This window comes from Camelus dromedarius, chromosome 3, assembly GCF_036321535.1.
Source record: "Camelus dromedarius isolate mCamDro1 chromosome 3, mCamDro1.pat, whole genome shotgun sequence".
NCBI classification, from domain to species: domain Eukaryota; kingdom Metazoa; phylum Chordata; class Mammalia; order Artiodactyla; family Camelidae; genus Camelus; species Camelus dromedarius.
In genome coordinates, this window is record NC_087438.1 from 49,894,490 (window position 1) to 49,913,387 (window position 18,898).

Here is an 18,898-nt window from a genome sequence, read left to right on the forward strand (position 1 = left end):
ACAGAGACATTCATGCACTATTGGTAGGAATGAAAAGCAGTAGTTTTGAAAGGGCATTTGACAATAACTATGAACAAATTTTAAAATACTACATATGTTTGTTTCAAAAGTGTTGTACAACAAATTTAAATAGGAACTAAATGTCCAAGAACAGGGAAGAGGCAGATACAAGATATGGTACAACCACATAATTCAGCAAAATGCAGTAAATGTCCAAGACATATTAAAAGAAAACAAAGTATAGAATGATAGGTTTAGTATGATACTATTTGTCTAAATGAAAATGAAGGATTTAAACAAATAAATGCGTATATAGGTATACATACTGTCTGCAATGACAGACCAAAAATTTAACTTTGGTTATTTCCTGAGTGTAAGACTAAGAATAAAGAGAAGTATTTTTAAACTTTCTCATGGCATGGATTATATTTTTTTACTATGGGTATTTTATTTAAACACAGAATTTAAAAAATAAATAATAGTTTAAATACTCCATAAACATTGTTTTTGACTGATGAAATACAATTAACATGTACTGAACATCTACTGTATTGTAGCAGGGACTGGACCTTCAGCAAGTAACTATTAAACCATAATAAAAATTCAGATATTCAACTTTCTACCTACAAACATTTATTTGACATACAGAAAGATCATTTTTCACAAAGTGATAGAGTACTGTTTTTCTTATTAACTTACTCCCAATCCCTTCACATTAAGAATTATTTCCAGGTAACAAATTCTCCCAGGAAATACTTTGTTTCTTGAAACTATTTCATTCAATGTATTATCACAGAGCTAAACATGATTTGAATAAATTAAAAATGACTTAATTGTTAAGCTAAAGTAAGAGTGAATTTAACAATAAATTAGGTTCTATTGGAAATGGTAGGCTCAGATATTAGGTTCACCAACAAATAATATATATGTTAATGAATGGTTACAGTAAAGTCACAATTCTTCAAGTCCAGATTTCCTCAAACACGAATGCTACCAATTTCATAAGGATGCCCTGTGCACAAATTCAAGTTTACTCTTTCTCTTCAGAGATGAAATGCTACATATAATAGCCCATATTTAAGACAAAGGATATCTATTTAATAGAGGTTATTACATTTTGAAAATTTAACTCAAATACATACTCTGTAAACTTCATTCTGAGAAGTTCACTAAATTCACCTATATTTTGTAATTTCCTTGAAATATGTTAACAGTGAACCTGTGAACCCACAGAATAGGAACAAAGTTGAAGGAGTTCAGGAATATAAACGCTTGGGTTTCCCCCTAACACCTGTTTCACTGTAGCAAAGACTAACTACCATTCAGATTCTGCTGCTTCATTTATATTTTTTGACCTTATCTACCACCACATAGCCCAGTAAATACTTCCACTAGGTCCTTTCAAAGCTTCAAATTGTTACACTTTCCTATTCATTTCTTTGATTATGAACCACAATGGAAGTTCTGTATGCAAATAAAGATCTAACAACAACAAAAAATCTACAAAGAACTAATACATTGCTTTTTCACAAGCATATGCAATTTTAGTATTTATTAAAAATTTTCTTCTTTTCCCCAAGTAAGCCATGCACTAGTACCGTAGTCTATAATTTAAGACAAGATAACTATAACTCCACAGAAACTAGCATGGTACTCTAAGAATATTACTACTTAGGAAACAATGAAGATACAAAATTTCATTCCTCTCCATTTTCACATTACCAATCAATATGCTATTTTCAAAGAGTCAAACAAGCATTGTAACTAGCAAGCATCTAACATTATGCAAAATTAGGAAGGAGATGAACCAAGGAAAAACACTTTAAGATTATAAAGTATATTTCTATTCACAACTTTTTCTTCTAGCATAAATCTATCTCAAGAGAAATAAAACCCCAAATACTAAATATTAAATATAATTTTTAAAATTACATTATTACATACCACATACCAGTCAAAATAAAGTCTTTATGTTCAAACTATTTCTTTAAAATTGTCCCTAAGAATGGAGAGTAGTAGTTTCATTCTTAAAATTTCAAACAATTCCTATATAAGTTTTTCCAAGTCAATATTCAACTAAGCTTTTGTTTTCAAACTCTGAACATATAAGAGGGGCAGAATGTATGAAAATGATGGATTTCCTCAAATGTGTAACACAAACATATGTAAGTCACATTTAGACATCAACATAGATCCAAAATATACCATTTATTTTTATAAACAATATACGTTCTATCATAACATGAATTCTCTTTGAACATCAGTAAAATCTATGATTATTTTAACATACTCATTTTAGACTTTTAACTACAATAGCTCCCTTAACTGACCTCCATTTAACTAACCTGCCTTAATCAACACTTTTTTTTTTCACCATTTATTAAATATGCCATGATATGCTGACCATTCTCAACTAGTATGCTAGTTTTTAGTATATTCAGGCACTTCTGTCCCACTAGTTGAGTCACCCATTTAACAAGTCAGCTGGTTGTTCCCAAACGTGTTTATGCCAGTTTACTTGCTATAGTCCTTACATAATTTAATTAAACATTTTGTAAGTCCAGGGAATACAAGTGCAAAGAGAGTTGTTTCTATGTAAACTAAGTTGAATGCCAGATAAGTAGAATGACTCAATAAAAGTGAGTCATTCTTTTAAAAGGTATTAAATTAAATAAAGGTGAGACATCTGTAAAATATTAGGGAAAAACATTAAAAGCTCAAAAGAGGAACTTATATTTAGAGCTTTTCAAAAGTATCTTTAAGCTTTTATTCCACTTCAGAGAATCAAAATTGGAAACTGCAAATTAGGAATTATGAATATGCTAATTTACAAAAGAATATCTCTCAATTTCACGTTCAAAGAGATACTGTTAGCGCTACATCAAAAAGGTGGCAAATTAATTTAGATTTATATATTTTAGGTCAAAATTTTAAAATATTAAGATATGTATCTTTTTTATTTTCCTGCTTTAACTTTTTCAATAACTCACCAAGAAACTGTACCAGTTTCATCAGATATGAAGTCATCTAATATCTTTTTTTTCTGAAGCCCTTGTTTAAGGGCGTGCTGTAACCAACTAGATAAATACTACATGTCTATATAAAATAATAGTATGTTGTACTACTCTCTAAAATAATTTTATGGAAAAAAAGTATTAGACTGTATGCTCCACAGGAAAAGGATCTTAATCTATTCTGTTCGTAGACATATCCCAAGCACCCAGAATAGGTTTCTGGTGCATATTAGTTGAACGAAGGAGAACGAGTACTTACTGTGATGACAGCCTTGCTAAGACAGATAGATCCTCTGCAGCCATACTCTGTCTCATCTTCAGATTTGTAGTAACTCAGAGTGTTATTTTTCAAAACTACCCAACGATCCTGCCACCCATGAATGTAGTTTGTCCACTGAGGGAGAAGGAGAGAGGTGAACGGAAAAAATAAGTCAGTATTTTAGAAATGCAAACTTTCTGAAATAGCAGTCAACCTAATTTTAAAACAAAACGTGAAAAGTTCTAACTTTACTATAAACAGTAAACAAAAAAAAATAGTGAAAAGTTAGGATTTTCTAGATTGTATATGATTTTCAGTAATTTTTACAAAACTGTAAATAAAATAGAAAGTAAATAAAATATACATTTTCTTTTAACATTTGAGGAATAAAACTGAAGCACATTTCAGGTAAAAATTTTGCTCTGTTTTCTGTATGCTTTCATCCTCCCCTCCTCACTATCTTCCTCATTCTTAAATTGTTTGGGTCCTTGCCATAATTAACATATTCAATAGGAAAGTACGTTTGGTAATAACAGTCTCTCATTCTCCTACACCAAGTACTACATGAAGTCTTCTTAATCAACAAGAGTACAAAGCCAATCATGGTCCAAACTCTTTTTGGTGTTAAGTTATTCCTACATGAAAATTTATGATGCTTATAACTACGTTAAAGTAAAAATAGTAGATCGTTAATCTTTAATAAGCCTTCATCAACCTTATTTTTAACTCCACAGAACTCAGTATTATGTATTTAAAAGTTAATTCATTTTCCAAGTTTCTCTGAAGATCTATTTTTCGAACTCAAGTAGTAATACAAACATAAAACTGGTTTTCAAAACCATCCTTGGTTATCCCCCACAACCCCACCAAAAATACCCAATCTTGGATTATCTTTTCCTAGTACCTATAAAAGGTTTCTGTGTTGCTCAAGCTTGGCTGCTGCACAGTTTAGATTACAATCAATAAACTTGCAAAGGCAGAAATGTAACCTCTACGGGAATTCTTGTTATTGCATATTTTTATGCTCTGGGTTTTAAGCACACACAATTCCAAAAACAATCTGACAAAAAATAAATCTAAATGGATTGCTAAAAATATACTGAATTGGCTTAGAGAAATCTTTACTTTCCTATTGCCTAATTCAACAAGTTTGAGATGGTTCAGCTCTTCAATCTTCTAAATTCCATCATTACAACCCCTCCCTGAGAGCTTATCTGTGCTGGTAATTTAATTCATTCTTTCCTAAGGGCTTTCTAATCATTATTTCCTTATTTTTAACTCCCTGTGGTTTGCCACCACTTAAGACATCAACTGGAAATGATAATGGTTACTATACAAAACTGAATTTACCTTCCCCTATAAGGTGCACTTCCTCCCTATATTCCTATTTCCTTGGCTATACTGCCACTTCCAGTCACTCAGACTCAAACCTGGCTCTGGGTTCCTGGCTCAGGGTATGGACAGGGGAATAGATACATTATCAGAGAGACTCAACTACTTAACTATTCCTATGAGGAGTTTTGAAAAGTTATTTAACTTTTTCTAACTTCAGTTTCTTTGCTCTGTCATTTGAATGGCTGGATAAAATCGTGAATATACCTACTATATTCATAGGAGATGCTAAACACCTGACTGTTTCTTCTTAATCTTTATAGCCCATCACCAACTCCTATTTGTCTTTTCTTCATATTAAACCCTTAAATATGACTCCTCCTCTCTATTTTCAAGTAATCCAATCAAATTATCAGGTTCCTAGATTCCTGAGAAGGCTTTAAAATCTTACTTTTGGTATCATCTGCTTTTTAATTTCAAAACTTACATAATCTTATTTATTAGGCATATTTTCCTTACTTATCTTACATATTAACCTCACAGAGCCTCCAGCTCCAAAACTTACAGGAACAACTCTCCATTGCCTATAATACGAATTGTTAGACTGGCATAACTTAACCCTACCTCACTTCCAATTACTGCCTCTCAGAAGGCTAGTAACTGTGTGATTGTAGTCAAGTTACTTATCCTCTCTCTTTGTCAAACTCCACCTCTTAGTTGTTTAAACAAGAATAGACTTAGAATACTGCGAGGCATGCAGTATTTTCTCAGTTAGAGGCAGAGTTATGCATAGCTAATGAAGCTTAGAAATCTTCAGCAATGCTCACTTGAACAGACTCCATTCAGAGTGATAGAAGGGGCCCCAGCAATTGTGTCTATAATTTTATATTTTTTTCTTATACAGAACCCAATAAATTATATAAACTTCAGGACCCTTTACTCAGAAAATATGAACTCCCATTCATGGTCAGTAGACAGATTTTTGCCTTTCTCTACCCTCATGACATTCCCTCACTCTTCTACTTTTAACAGAGACAAGGCAATTTGTAGACACTGCAGAAGAATCAAAAATTCCTGCTCCCAACAGTCCAGCAAGCATAAATTCAAGAGAAAAAAAATGCATTTATAGTAAGAGTCAGAAGCAAGTTACTAATAAAACACTATAGGAATTCAAGGGAAGGAGCTCTGGTATAATTGGAAAATAAGAAAAGGCTTCAAGGAAAGAACAGTTGAGATGGACTCTCGAGATGGATAGAATTTCAGCCAATAGTTAGGTGTGTGGAGAAAAAGATAAGGTAAAAAGATGGAGGGAATCCAGAAGAAACTGAATGAGATTTATTTTATCCAGGCTTAGCTGCTCTCAAGTCCTACTAAGGCATGAATCTTTTCCCATCCACAATCATCCTGATAGTTGTTATAACCACCTACAATTATTGTCTATCCAGTATTTTTGGAACCTATATGCCTAAGAAGCAAGTCTGTAGAAAATAGGCTACATATAATAAGAAACTTTGGGCTGGTGTATTTCTAATACAAGTTTACCTCCCAGTCCACCATTCCGAATTCACTCCACTAGCGGAGTAGGGGTGGAGGGAACAAGACAAGTTAGTATTGGGACTTAAGTACATTACTTAACAGAAGGAAAAGAACAAATGCTGAGTTCTAACTCTTGTTTAAATTATCAGGTGAATGCAAAGGCTCAAAATATATACGTAATTTAAATTTAAAAATATGCACTCAATATAAAATATTCTTGATCAAAAAGCTTCCAAAAAACATTATATGTAAGCACAAATTGTTAAATTTCAGGGAAATTCCTTCATAGCTGTTAATAAGAATACCAAAACCTACATCCCTGTTGAGTCTATGTATGCAGCAACATTGAAGTTACTTACCTACCAAAGAAGAGGTCAGATACTACATTTCCATGCACTTAAACACCAAGGAGACACTCTATTTTTTGTCACAAAGTATACACCTACTACACTGCTCTGCATACTGTGCAACTCAGATCCAGTGCATACTCAGCACAGGTGACTCTACCAGTCACTCCAATTCCACTACCTCCAAAAAAGTCATGATCAATAGTTCAAAAGTACAGCTTGTTTTGTAAAATACTTAACACCACTACAATAGTAATTTGAAGTATTCTTCTCTTTTAATGAGAAAAAGGTGATAAAATTATCAGAATCACTGTGCAGAGGCCATTTCATAACAATTTCAAAAGAAGACGTATACCTATTACAGTGTGTTCAATACAGAGTCCTAAATTACAAGATATATTTAATCTAAAGAAACCCTAGGGAGCTTCACTTTACTGAAAACTTCTCACTTAAATTCCAATAATGATCCCAATAACAACACATGCCGTAACTTCTATTTGCATACAGAAAAAGCTTTACTCCCGACATACAAATGCTTTTCCTAGGTCCTTTCTCAGCCTTCTCAAGACAATATAAAAGCCTAATATGAAATGATTCCACAAACGATGTCTAAACGCTTAGCCAAGTATGTATACTGGAAGCAGCGTGATTTCTTAATAGCCAGTGGCTGCACATGACCTAGTATCTTATGACCAGCTTGTTGAGAGACTGGCCCCTGCTCTCCCTCTCTAAGTTAACTGCTAGGTCCAGCCATTTCTAAAAGTTTAACAGGAAGAGAGAAGGAAGTAAAAAAAGGCAATGTGGATCTTCCCATGGCAAAAAACTTGGGGGGAAAAAAAACCCCAGCAACAAACCCCAAACCATACACTAACCAAAGAAAAGATTACCTACCTTTTCTCTTTAAAAGGGCCTCATCCGTTTTAACTAATTAGCTTTCAAATTCTACAATTGACTATCTGCTTTACAAAAATTTTGGAAAAGGGACGTATTTTGTTTTTAAAAATACAGGAAAAGTAAGATGTCTTTTCCTTACTCTGGCCCACTGACTGCAAGAATATTTTACTGTTAAATAACGCTCTTCTTCCTGGACTAAAGGTCGTCTCCATTCTGACATGTTCCAAGTCACTACAAATATTTCTTGTACCTATCACCTGCCGATTCAACAGCTCCTCTCCGAACTGGGGTAAAGGGTGAGGGGGAAAGTACAAAAGTCCTCCTCATTGAGATCTCTCACTGCATCTAACCGGGCACCGTTTACCACCTCGGACTTCGGCACCAAGCAACAAGGCTTCCGTCTAAACAGCCTCGTCTGCAGAAAACCACCAAGTCTACTTTGCTTGGCACCTCTGCAATGAGCTTGTTTGAGAGGTCTGACTTGCATCGTTCTCATACCCAGTCCTTTGGATACGGCTGTTGCCCACCCCAAATTCCTATACCCGGGACAGCTGCCGGCCTGGGTCTCAAGACACGCTGCGCATCCCGCTCCCAAACTGGATCAGAGATTGGGACACGTTTTCCCTAGTCCTAGGCCGCCGAGCCCCAGGGCGGGCGAGGAAGATAGTCCCCTTCTGCCCCTACCCCCACCTCGGCCCTGGCCCGGGCACTCCTGCGGCAGAACTCAGCCCCACACCCCAGCACATTCCGCAGCCCCCGCCCCGGGACCGTCCGTGTCTCCCGCCCAGCCCCACCCCAAGTCCTCAGCGGCTCGCCTCGCGCGCGGCAGGTGAGTCTGAGCAGGGGGCTCTCCGCTGCGCGGGTGGCTCACCTTGCTGAGGACCCCGCAGCGCTCCACGGGCGGTCCGGACTCCGTCTCCGGATCCTCCTCCGAGCCTGACGAGTTCCAGCTCTGGTTATCCGACATGGAGGCGCGACAGCCGAGCAGGAGACCGGCCCCCGCTCCCTGAGCTGCGCCGGAGGAGGCGCCCAGTCCCTCGGGTGAAGGGTCGGGGGATGGCGAAGGAAGGAGTGCCTGCTCCGGTGCCGGAGGGAGCTGGCGGAGGGACGAAGTCCGCCCGCCGCGCCGCCGCCGCCGCTCCTGACACCAAGCGGACCGGGGAAGGAGGACGAGCGGCGAGGGAACCCTGCCCTTCCAGGCGTCAGCCGCCGCCACCGCCGTTGCCGTGACCCCTGCGCTGCGCCCGGGGCCGCCACCTGAACTCAGCCCCCTCGATGCCAACCTCAGGGGAAACGAAAAGGGGAGGAAGAAGAGAAAATCCAGCTGCAGAGATCAGGGTCCACTCACACCTCCGCTACCGCCGCCATCTTCCTGCCTGGCCCACTATTTACCCTCCCCTCCCCTCTCCCCTCCCCTTCGTCCTCCCATTCTCCCCCCGCTCCCCGCCCCGTCCCCCTCCCAGCGTCTGACGCGACACGCCGAAGCTCGGAGTCCCCTCCCGCTACTTACCTCCGGCCCTCCCGGGTGACGCCGGGTAGAAAAGTAGGAGGAGCGGACAAAGGAGAAGGAGGGATGGGGACGCCGCCGTGCTGCATTCTGGGAAGGGCGCTGCTCCGTCAGCCGCGCAGCCTCCTGGGAGCTGTAGTCGCTACCCTGAGGCAACTGGTGAGTGATCCGCGCCGGGAAGGCTTGTCGCCTTGGGGACCGTCAAGGGGAGAGTGGGCTTCGTTTGACAGTTGCGTGACCCGTCCCCTTGGCCGCGCTTCTGTCTCTGCCTACGGTGTTTATGACGAACCTGTTGGGCTTGCGGGCCCGACGTGAGATAACTGCTGAGGATGCCGGGCCTGCCCTCCATGGTGGCTTTCCGAAAGCCCGGGAGCATCTTGCGGCATGCCCGGGCAGAAGTCTACTGGCGCTTCTGCCTCAACCGCGGGCCAGAGGTTTGCGACCTCTGTAATGACAAGGGCGTTTCTTACGGTCATACCGCCTCTGCAAATTTCGAAGGTCTTCCATCTCGCTCTTTGGAAGTTAGACTTCACACTTGATGTTACCTGTTTTTGAAAGAAAAATTCTTAGTTCCTTCTCACCAGACCAAGAACTTCACGTTGTTAGCTTTACAGAGTTTTTACTTTGTGCAAAGTAATTTGGAAGATGTCAGAGAATAAAGGACGTTGGAGAGTTTTTAAAGTAAAATAATGTTTGATGAGAGCTTGGAGTTTTCTCTTAGTTGTAAATGAGTGTCTTCCTGAGACCCAGGTTAACCATCTCTAATGACCTACTTCTGTCTGAAAGATCGGAAAGGTTGGAATCGAAACTTTCTTTTGTAACAAAGATTAAAGGGCAACAATCTTATTGAATAATAAGGGATTATGCAATTGGAGTCTGGCCTTGTCTTAAGACTATAATTGATTAGTGGGAACGCAAAGAAGATCTAACAGATGTTGTGTAGGTAGTCTTTTTTCACATAACTTTTAAGGATAACTTTTATGAGGTCTTTAACTTTGTAGCTTCAGTTCTTTTACCTTGTTTGCTACTTTTCAATCCCGATAATTTCCTAATAATTGCCAACAGTAAAACTCCTTATTAAACCTTAGAAAGAATACCTGCTTACGGTGGGTGATGAGAGGTAAGACGTGAAGTTTTGAATTTAGGGGAAAAGGCAGAATGGCCAGAAATAGCTCTGGTAGTGATAGAGATCAGCCTAACTGGAATCTTCAGGAAAAAATGGAATGATGGAAAGAAAGTGTCTCTAAGAAGTACATATGATATCTTTTATTTTCCTAAATTGACACTTAAAGATGCTAGATCTGTTGTAAGTTACAAATCGTTTTTCCATTGTGAACTCAAGTGACAATGCATAATTGAGAGCCATTCAGATGAATAAAACTTTGAGAGAAAGCCTTTGAAAATACCTTTTGTCAACATGTTACTTAAAACATAATCCCAATTTTGTCATTCAAAAGTGAAAAAGGAAAAAACCCACTTAGCACACTTCCCCCTCTTTATTGAATTACTAAATTATACCTTTAGAATGTTGAATATTGTATCAATTTTTGCTTTGCCTTCCAGTTACCTAATACAGTTGACATCCTATCTCTGATTCTTTTAAGGTCTAGGTTTTAAAAGGTCATTAGCTTTAAGTAAATAATTACGAACTATTAAGAAATCCACTTCATTAATGCAATTTAGAATCATGGAAGCATAGTATGTTTATTTTTAAATTGAACTTTCTATTATATTTTTTGCATTTCTAAGTTGTGTGGTTAACCACCAACACATCACTAAGTGCAAACTTAATTAGTAGAAAATTGTTTCATTGTATTTATAATTCATGTGAGAGAAATTGCCTTTTTAAAAAAGATTTTGCCCCATTGTCTCTCTGTCCTTACAAGACTATTTGAAAAATATTTTTAAGTACAGAAGGATTTTTGGGGTTTTGGGGGGGGGCATGTAATTAGGTTTATTTAGGTATTTTTAATTAATTAATTAATTTTTTTTTTCAGTGGAGGTACTGGGGATTGAACCCAGGACCTTGTGCATGCTAAGCATGCACTCTACCACTGAGCTATACTCTTCCCCAGTAGGATTTTTGTATACTGATTAAAATATCACATTACGGATTGGGATGCTCTTCATTTCTGTTAATGGGAAGAAATTGCAATACAAGAATATATAAAATACATGAGTTTTCTTTTTATTCTATGGTAAGAGTGAAAGCCTCTGAGTTTTCTCTCTTAGAGCCTTCCCCAACTATTTTGTTAAGTGTTCTATATTTTCACTTTTAGGAGTTCCCTTTTTTTTTTTTTTTTTTCTTTCAACTTTTAGAACTTGAATCCACCTGGGATTTATTTTTGTTTATGGAATGAAGTAGGAGTTTAATTGTTTTTAAAGGACAGCCATTTCACTCAACACTTTATTTAATTTTAATAGCCTACTTTTACCCTTATATTTATCTGATATGCAAAATCTCAATATACCTAGGTCTGTTTCTGGACTCCATTCTTTTTCATTGATCTATTTGTCTATACCTATGCTAATTCCATACTGTTTTAATTACTTTATACTATTTTCATGTATGTAACAGCAAAACTCCTGATGTTCTTTTTCATTTGGATATTTTTGTATACCTTCTTTTCCAGGTGAATTTTAGAACACCTTGTCAAATTGCATGAAACATTCTATTGAAATTTGGATTAAGAATGCACTTAATTTGGGAAGAAAATAACATCTTTACAGTATTAAATCTTAGCCTTGGCCAGGCACTTTACATACCTGATCTAACTTACTCCTTACAAGCAACGTAAGGTGAGCATTGTTGGCTTCATTTTAAGGGTAATGAGTGAAACTAAAGCTCAGTAACTTGTTAGTGCAGCTAAAACTTACCCAGTGTCAAATAGCTGCTAAATGTCAGAGTTAGGATTTGAACACAGGCCTATCTGATTTTAAAGATCATATCCTTTTCTTCAGATACCTCTAAAAGCAGGAATAATTGTGTAAATAAATAATATATCCTATAGATGAGTATATCAGAGTGACTATGCTCTTAATTCAACTAATGATTTTGAACATTTTTCATTTACCCAGCCCTGACATGTATGCTGTCTTATTTAACCCCAATGTAGAATTTATTATTGCAATTTTATTTCTATTATTATTGCTATTTCTAACATTTCACATGAAGAAACTGAACGTACAGAAGTTAAATAACTTTTCAAAGATCATACAGCAGTAAAGAGCATAGTTGCGGTTTGAGCGCAGCTATCCTGAGTGTTCATTCTCATCGCACTAGAGTTCTTCAGTTTCTCTTCTGTCTCCTCATCTCCCACCTCCTCTCATTCTCCCTTTTTCTCCACTAAACACCAGTCTCAAAGCCTTCCTGCCTGCCCTCCACTCCTACCGCAGTGACACAGAAGCCAAAAACCCAAAGGTGTTGGAACTGAGGATTTTGCAATTGTACTGATCAGGAAGTAGAGGCATAGAAGGAAATATTTCTCCTTGATGCTAGAACTACAGCAGGAGAGGATGTCCCCTGTTGAAACTGAAGACATTGTCTAATTTTTTAAAATGATGCTATAAAGTGCCTTCATTAGTCAATTTATGCTGCCATAACAAAATACAACAGACTGGGTGGCTCTGGTCCCTTTTCCTTTTCTTATAAGAACACCAGCCGTGTTGGATTAAGACCTTGCCCTTATGGCCTCACTTAACCTTAATTACCTCCTTATAGGCCCTGTTTCCACATATAGTCACACTGACAGTTAAGTCTTCAAATATGAATTTGGCGGGAACACAATTTAGTCCATAACAAAACTTACAGGTTCTGTATTTATTGTGTTGAAGCTGCATTTTGAGTTAAATAGTCCTTTTTAGCTAACCTGGGAATTCTTTATAATCTTTATAATGTTCCCAACTGAAACACAACCAGTTAAAAATTGGGGATTTACATAAGAAACATGATTTTGCAAATTTAGAGATACTAATCTATGAAATAGAGGTAATTATCTATGAATAGTCACAGTTTAAAAAATAAAATACAGATGAGCAAACTATAGCCTGTGAATAATACAACTGATTTTTTTTGCCGTATTTTAATGTGTTGAATAATTCCGGGGTAGTGAAATTGTGGACCACTTGAATTATCTTCTTTGTACCATTTTGCATAGGAAAAAAAGTATATCCATGTGAGTATGGGTGTGCAAGTGTGTATGTATCACTTTTGTGATAGAAGAAAAGGTAATTATAAATTATATAAATTAAAGGCTAGTTAATCTCTTTAGAGTCTTCTAAATTAATTTTCAACTTAGCATTGATAATGTCCCTGTTTTCCCATGGATTTTCCTCTTTACTATCAAGAGAATTGATTACAGAATTTCTTTAAAATGCCCCATCATTGTCTTCAGAGCTGTTTTCCCCAAACTGTTGATGCCTATCCATGTTTGATGCATGGGTCATGACAGTTATGTCACAACTGCTGTCTCACTGGTAAGGATTACAGGAAGAAGCGTCCCAGTTTTAGATATGTTACAATATGAAAAAACCGGGTGTTCTTGAAACAGTGAAATACAGTACAACCAGCCTTCCATGTCTGTGGGCTCCACATTTGCCAATTCAACCAACCTCAGATTGAAAATATTCAGAAAACAAATTCCAGAAAGTTCCCAAAAGCAAAAGTTGAATTTGCTGCCCACCAGCAACTATTTACATAGCATTGACATTGTATGAGGTGTTATAAGTAGGCTAGAGGTGATTTAAAGTGTTATAGGAGACTGACTTTTAGTAATGGATAAGAATTCAAGTCATGTATCTCTTCACAGAATACTTCTTTTCTTTTTTGGTAAACTCCATGTTCTTTTTATATGAAATAAAAACTAACAATTGGTATAAAAATTTTTTAAAACTACGGTATATAGGAGGCTCTGATTTGGTTATACAAATACTGCACCGTTTCACATAAGAGTTCTGAGTATTCAAGGATTTTGGTGTCTGCAGGGGGTCCTGTAACCGGTCCCCTGAGATACTGAGAGAGGACTATACTTGCTTTTTTAAGCATTTCTCTTCTGTTTTTCCCTAAGAGTGCTATTTATATTTTTCAGAATATAAATGTATATGGACAGTCCCCTACTTAAAATGGTTCAATTTGTTATTTTTAGACTTTATGATGGTATGGGAGCAATAACATTCAGTAGAAACTGTACTTTGAATTTTGAAATTTGACTTTTTCCTGGGCTAGCAACCTATGGTGTGATTCTTCTGAGTCACAGGTCCTAGTGAGCCACGTGATCATGAGGGTGAACAACTAACACACTTACAACCATTCTATACTTTTCACTTTCGTTACTAAATAAATTACATAAGATATTCAACATTTTTTTGTAAAATAGGCCTTGTGTTAGATGATTTTTGCCCAATTACATGCTATTGTAAGTGTTCTGAGCATGTTTAAAGTAGGCTAGGCTAAGCTCTGTTATCCAGTAGGAGTATTAAATACATTTGCTACTTAATGTATTTTCAACTTACGATGGGTTTATTGGGACATAACCCCATCATAAGTCAAGGACAATCTGTGTGTGTATCTCTGTGCATGTTTGTGTGTGTGTATATATATGGGGGCGGGGGTGAGGGAGAGAAAGAGAGAGAGACTATACCATTTACAAATTGCATTTTTAATTTAACAGTATATTGTGACCATCCATTTCATAGCATTCTTTTTATTGCCTGCATAGAATTCGTCCTTTGATGGACAATCAAAAATTTTCTTTTTTTTGAGATTACAAAAATGCTATAAGGAAAAATTAGTTTATTTTTGTGCACTTGTCTAGCTCTTTTTGGGGCATAAATTCCCAATAGTGGGCTGCTGAAATAGAGAATATGTACATTTTACAGTGCAATACTGTCAAATTGTCATCGTAAAGGCTGCATTAGTTTACACTGCCCAGTAGTATGTCTGGGTCCTCCCTCACCGCTAAAGACAGAGGATGGTGATAGGATGGCATTTTAGCAAGCTATTGGAAGGAGATTGTGATAGGAGGTTTCAGTTTCAGAATGAACCACGTTGGGAATAGCTGTCAGTTTATTTTGGTTGACCAGTTAGATACTTTACTGTTACCTGTCTTATCAAGGCCCTTTTGACTGAAGGAGGCAGAGATACATTGGGGGTAATTCAAGTAAGAAAATGTTACTGTGATCTCTGACTCCTCAGCCAGGCCTCGTACATGTTGGAAACTTGGAAAATGAGGACTTGGTGTTTTTGTGTTCATCTCTGGGGCCTCATGGTATCTTTCATCTCTGTGTTTTTTGTGTTCTTAATCTCAATTCCCTTGTCTTTTTCAGCTCTCATCTTGCATGTTGTCCAAATTGGTTTAACTACCCTCAGTTTCAGGGCTCTCTCAGTGTCTCTTAGTTCAGATTCTTAAAAGAAACAGGTGAAGTTGGCCAGCCAATGCTCTAATCAACTTTTCCTGAAAGTGTGGAGTATAAGTCTACCCCTTCTGTGATTTGTTGGGAGTGGGAGGCTGCCTAGAAATGATAGACATATCTCATATATATAATTTGCGTTATAGTCTGTTTCTAACTGTAAGGGCAGGAGAGGGGACATTCTGAAGGGAAAAATCATTTAACATGTATGAAAATCTCATTGTCAAGTACCACACAGATATTACTTCTTTTCAAAGGCATAGCACATGATAAATGTTTAAATTGATGTATTAGACTGCATATATTATTTTCTTCCACTAAAACCTGAGTTTTTAAAATTTTTCAGCCATTTTTTGTAACTTTTTTCTATTTTTAGTCCTCAGAGTAGTGCTCAGCACATAGAAAGTATTCAATATAATTAAAATGTATTTTACCTTATCTTTCAATTAATAATTTAATTCAAGAAGCATACAATATGCAGGATATCATGCTGACTAATGTGGGTGATTTTAAAATAGTGAAAGGTAAAAAAAAAAAGAGGGGAGAAGTTGGAGTCTGCATTCAAGGAGATTGTAACAGAAAACAAGGTGAGAAAGATATACAGGTAACTGTAAGAGTTGAACTAGTGTTCTGTAAACTGAAAGAAGGTAACTTGTACTCCTATCACCTGACAGTGATAAATCCTTTCCTCTAATCCTGTTATCTAATCGTACTTATACTGATCCTTGCAGGCCACTTGCCCCAGGTCTTTTTAGTTAAAACAGTGGCTATCTGGAATTTTAAAGGAAAAAGGATTGTCCTGTTTGCTCATCTCTTTCCACCAAGTTATATAAACTTATTAATGTGCTGTCATGTTAAAAGTATTATGAATTGATAGATCTCTCTCCTTTTGGGGGGGTGGGGGGAGTGTTACTACCATGTGTGTGACATTCAGCATATCCCCTAAATGAAGTTCAGAAATTTAAAAGATTTTAAAGTGTCTCTGTAAGCCCTTTCCAATTTAGCATGTAATGCTTGCCCTTTTGAATGGGTATTTTTTTTTCTCCCCCCCCCCCACTTTTGACTACTAATTGATCATATTAACCTGTCAGGCTTAATGTTCCTGTCAGACCTATTAAATAATCATATAGTTTCTGCTACTGTGATGATTCTTGCTTTGTTTAGAGTGAGCAAGCCCAAAGTCCCTTGGTATGAATCCTGGTGGTTTCATCCTTAATAGCTATATGACTTGGGATGTGTATTTAATAAATGCTAACTTAATAAATGGCATCAGTATAACCAGTCTCTCTCTTTTTCTTGCTCTGTATATCCCAGTTGTGGTGTTAAATGCACTTGTAAACTGGTATTTACTTAAGCATATCAAAATGGATATTCATTTATATGAAATGTGTATCATGTCCATTTCTGATGACGTAAACACTAATTTCAGATATATAAGGGGCTGTCGGAAACTTGCATGTATTCATCTTTTGTGACATTATACGGAATTCTTTTGAAATATCTTTGCAAGTGTATTCACAGAATGGGGTAGTATACAAATGTGTGTAAAGTGAATGTAGGAATATTGAGAGGATTGCTCCCCTATGTATCTTAAATTTTTAGGTTGGTGCAAAAAAAAAAAAAAGACTGTATTTTACCTGTCTATAATCAGCATCTGGCATGCATATCTTACAGATTAATGACTTTCAGTTAGACTTAGATCTTTATAGCTGTATATATATACCCAGTGTAAGTGTACTAGTCTATGAATGAACTTTATTAAAGGATTTATCAAGTCTTTTAAGTAATAGAACAAATTTTCCAGTTGCTGAGAAAAATATCAAAAGCCAAGCATAAAATCTAGTTGAATAAAAGGAGCCTTGTAATTAATCTGACTAACTTATGTGTATTCTTTATATGTGAATGGTCCCCACAGCCAGACATCTGCAGGATTTCTCTCCTTCCTGCATATACTGGTACTGCTTTTTCTCCTCATTCCTCCCCTTGCCCAGCATTACTGTTGTTTCTATGTGTTGTGTATTACTATTGTCTGTTACTGTTTTGCCTCTTCTGTTCCTCTACTGCAAGCAGGCATTGGCAGCAGTGATGAGAAAAGCAGAGGAGGGAATAGGTGAGAAATAGAAGGTGGGGGAAAATTAAGCTATAATAGAGCCTTCATAACATGCCTTCCATCTTATTTTAATTGACAACTAGGAATAGAGAAGAGAAAACTATGTTATTCCTATTCTTAATTCTTACTTCAGTCTTTTTTCACACCTCAGCATCTCAAGAGCCTCTAATCTTCTCACCATTTTTCCAGGCTCTGTGATGTCTCCTCATCTCTTGGTTTCAAATATAGGCTTGATGTCCTTTTCCTATACCCCAGTCTCATATTTTTATTTTCCTCAATTATGATTGTAAATGGTCTGTAGCATTGTTAGTTTATCTCTGTTATGGAGATGGATAGTTAAGTAGGCATTGCCAACATTTACCTTGCTTACTTTCTTTTTCTTTGGTCTGTTTCTAGTCACCCAGACCCCATTTGAGTTGAAAGACTTTTGTTTTATTGACATCAGTTATTATTATTGTGTTATGCTCATAATACCAGGGCTTACCTGTTACTCTGATCCTTAAGGTGACTTTGTATACATGTCTTGACTCCCTGAGTGTTGATTTTTACCATTTAACTCTCCAAGGACAACTTTATTTGGGGAAGAGAGAGGTACTCATTGATAACTTAATGCACTACACACAGGTACTTAGGAAAATGTCACATCCTGTGGAAAGTTCTAACATTCAGCAATAAGATGGTTATTTCAGAAACAGAATTTGAAAGAACATGTAGGCTACCCTTTTATCCTGTTTCCTGTTGTACAGAAGAGAACCAAGCCAGGCATGTTCCAAGAAGAAATATTCTTTCTTACTGTTGAATAATACTGAAACTGTATTCCATTATCTTTCTTTTGAACTGATTATACTTTTTCAGTTTTATTAGGTAGAAAGATTACAGTGTGACTGCACATATACATTATATTGCATGTAAATACATATACAATACACTGTACGTATTTTTAGTTTACATATGTGTACTGATCATTGTTTCTAAGTGCATTCCATTATCTTTTATTTATATCTATTTGGTTTTGTGAGGTAAAAACATGTCAGGAGTAGTTGGTATTTCATAGATTTCACTATAATAGTAAATCCTTTAGACTAAAAAGTATGTAGTACACCTTTAGAATAGATGAATACGGATATTAGTGTCCACTCTCTGCATGTATACATTTTCCTTCGGTTTTTCTCCCCAAGCTTTTGAGGCACTAACTTTTAACCTCTTTCTGTTATACTGAGAAATTCTTTTGTTAGGATGTTAAAGCCATACTATATGAAGCATTGTGGTATTCTTAAGTGTTGGTAGAATCCTCATGATAGTTATTTTGTAAATGTTTTTTGCTTCCTGTTTTTCTCCCTGCCCTTTCACTGTTTCACTTTTACCGTAATTTCAGATCCTCTTCTTAGTTAAGTAAGCTGAATAATATATGTGTTGTTATGGTGATATAGTTTATAAATATACAATTCATCCCTGTCTTCATTTAAAATATTTAAGACCTGCTGTACGATG

The 18,898-nt window shown here is 36.7% G+C and overlaps 2 protein-coding genes across 5 annotated transcripts in view; one reads left to right on the top strand and one right to left on the bottom strand.

Annotated features, from left to right (window-relative positions):
- Positions 1 to 8,978, bottom strand: part of CERT1 (ceramide transporter 1) — a 116,908-nt gene extending 107,930 nt beyond the window's left edge. The window contains exons 1-3 of one of the 3 annotated variants that reach the window (XM_031446826.2): positions 8,893 to 8,978; positions 8,254 to 8,653; positions 3,274 to 3,408 (exon numbers count right to left, since the gene is read on the bottom strand). In XM_031446826.2, the coding sequence (XP_031302686.2) occupies positions 3,274 to 3,408; positions 8,254 to 8,653; positions 8,893 to 8,978 (621 nt within the window). Of the gene's footprint in view, positions 1 to 3,273; positions 3,409 to 8,253; positions 8,756 to 8,892 lie in introns of those variants that run through there. The other 2 variants (XM_064481598.1, XM_031446820.2) reach the window with 2 other exon arrangements.
- POLK (DNA polymerase kappa) overlaps positions 8,932 to 18,898 on the top strand; it is a 62,766-nt gene continuing 52,799 nt past the window's right edge. The window contains exon 1 of one of the 2 annotated variants that reach the window (XM_010975007.3): positions 8,932 to 9,048. The gene's annotated coding sequence lies outside the window, so the exon portion shown is untranslated. Of the gene's footprint in view, positions 9,049 to 11,529; positions 11,689 to 18,898 lie in introns of those variants that run through there. The other variant, XM_064481586.1, reaches the window with a different exon arrangement.